The following is a 1,909-nucleotide window of genomic DNA, read 5'->3' on the forward strand; positions in this document are numbered from 1 at the left end:
ACAGCAAAGGGATTTCACATTTGGTGTGGCAGCCCTCATCTAGCCAGGTTGGGGCAAGAGAGCTCACTTGTAACTGCATTAAAATCAGGTGAAGACAAACCTTTAAATATCCCTGACTTAAAATGTGTTTATTCTTAATTTCCCATTTTGAGTTCACAATATAAATCCCCAGCATTTACAAGGGGCTATTCTTGCTTGATCTAATCCTATTGATCTTTAAGCAAAACTTCAAAGAAAGTCAGTGGGAAATGCAGTTGGTATTGCAGGACATTACAGTGGGGATTGTAATGGTATTACAGCATTCTGTGAAACTGTAATCTTACCTAACAGGAAGCCTGCAATACCATTCTTCTACTTTAATTTAGTAAGATTTTTATATTAATGAATTAATGTATTGAAATTGCTGCTGAAAAGAAGAATGCAAGCGTGAAATAGAATTGTCTACAGCCCTTCAGTAGCTTGTATGATTACTGAGATAACAAAATGTAAAGAGTGAAGACTGCATATATTCCATTTTCCATCAGAAGTGCAGTGAGTAATTCTGCAAGTTATTCCAAATACACTGGGAGATAATACATTTACACAGATGAAAATGTATTTATTTCAAGTGCCAAAATAAAGATTTGACAAATCAAATCATCTAGCCAAAAAAAGGAGGGAAATTCTTTCCCCACAGTCCTGCTATCTGCTAAGATCATGGGCAGGTCCAAAACTCATTTTAAATGAGAGCTGCCTTCTGTGCTCTCAATATTCTGCCAATTTGTTTCCCCATGATATTCATGCTGAAACCTTTGGGAATCCAAGTACAACTAGCGGCCAAATTGTACAGTGGAACTACCTGATAGCACCGTTTTTTCTTGATTGAAGCTTGACTTGAGTTATTTACCTAATGTCCACTTTAAGTAGAAACAATGTTTTCCAGCAGGAGTCTTTTTTCTGGGGAGGAACATGCAGGAACATACAGCCGACTCACAGGTAAGACAGGAACATATTGAAGAAAGCAAGAAATATTTTTTAGGGAGACATGGGTTACAGCAAGCATGGATTTACTTGGAGGTAGGGACTACAACATCCTTGCCTAGTATGGTCTATGCATCCCAGAAATAGCCACGTGACTGAACAACTCTTTTCTATCCACTTCATCGTCTCATCTGCTCCCTTATTAGGAAATGACGCTTTTAAAGAATGAGTGGGATGTCAAGGTAATAAGAGTGCTGAGTTACACGTTAGTAAGAGCCATGATGCAGAAAGGAGAATTCAGTGAGTTAAAAGCTTAAGGGTTTTATTCCATGAATGTGGTAAGCTGTAAGAAGAGAGTACTGCAAAACAACTTATTGCTTCTGTGAACGGTATACCACCAGCAGCCATTTCTGGTCCATTTAAGAAAATAAGTAGTCTCACCTGTCTTTGGCAGAGGGTAGCTGACATTAAGTAAGTCTTCCAGAAATGAAAATATTGGGCCTGTGATATTTAAAGCATAGTCAAGATACCCATTTTTAATTGCCTCTTTCCGAGCCCAAATACGTATCTGCAATAAAAAAAAGGAAGCATAATTTTAGACCACCCTCATATTTTCATTTTCTTTACTTTTCTTCTGTGAATCATTGTTCGAAAATGCTGTCTCTTCACACCAGACCATGCAATGAAGCTTTTAATGAGAAAAATCCCAACTCAAGTTTTGCTGGACCAAATGTGGCACAGAGCCTAATCCTGCTAAAATATAGGAGAGAGTTCCAGTACTTCAAAAGGGTCAAGATTTGAATCCAACTATAGGTTGCTGGAACAAATGGACTCCTGCTTTTTCTTTTATTAAATAGGAAATGCTGTAAAACTATTCAGAATTACACATCTTAAGCCAATGTATTTCAGCCAGTGAGCCTGTGTGATGAACTTTCCTTCAGCCCACCAC

At 37.9% G+C, this 1,909-nt stretch overlaps 1 protein-coding gene across 1 annotated transcript in view; it reads right to left on the bottom strand.

Moving 5' to 3' along the window:
• Positions 1–1,909, bottom strand: part of LOC104291282 (aminopeptidase Q) — a 32,940-nt gene that overhangs the window by 26,759 nt on the left and 4,272 nt on the right. The window contains exon 4 of the mRNA XM_009890495.1: positions 1,402–1,528. Coding sequence (XP_009888797.1) covers positions 1,402–1,528 — 127 coding nt within the window. The remainder of the gene's footprint in view (positions 1–1,401; positions 1,529–1,909) is intronic.

Source organism: Charadrius vociferus, unplaced genomic scaffold (genome assembly GCF_000708025.1).
Source record: "Charadrius vociferus isolate BGI_N301 unplaced genomic scaffold, ASM70802v2 scaffold1591, whole genome shotgun sequence".
Lineage (NCBI taxonomy): Eukaryota > Metazoa > Chordata > Aves > Charadriiformes > Charadriidae > Charadrius > Charadrius vociferus.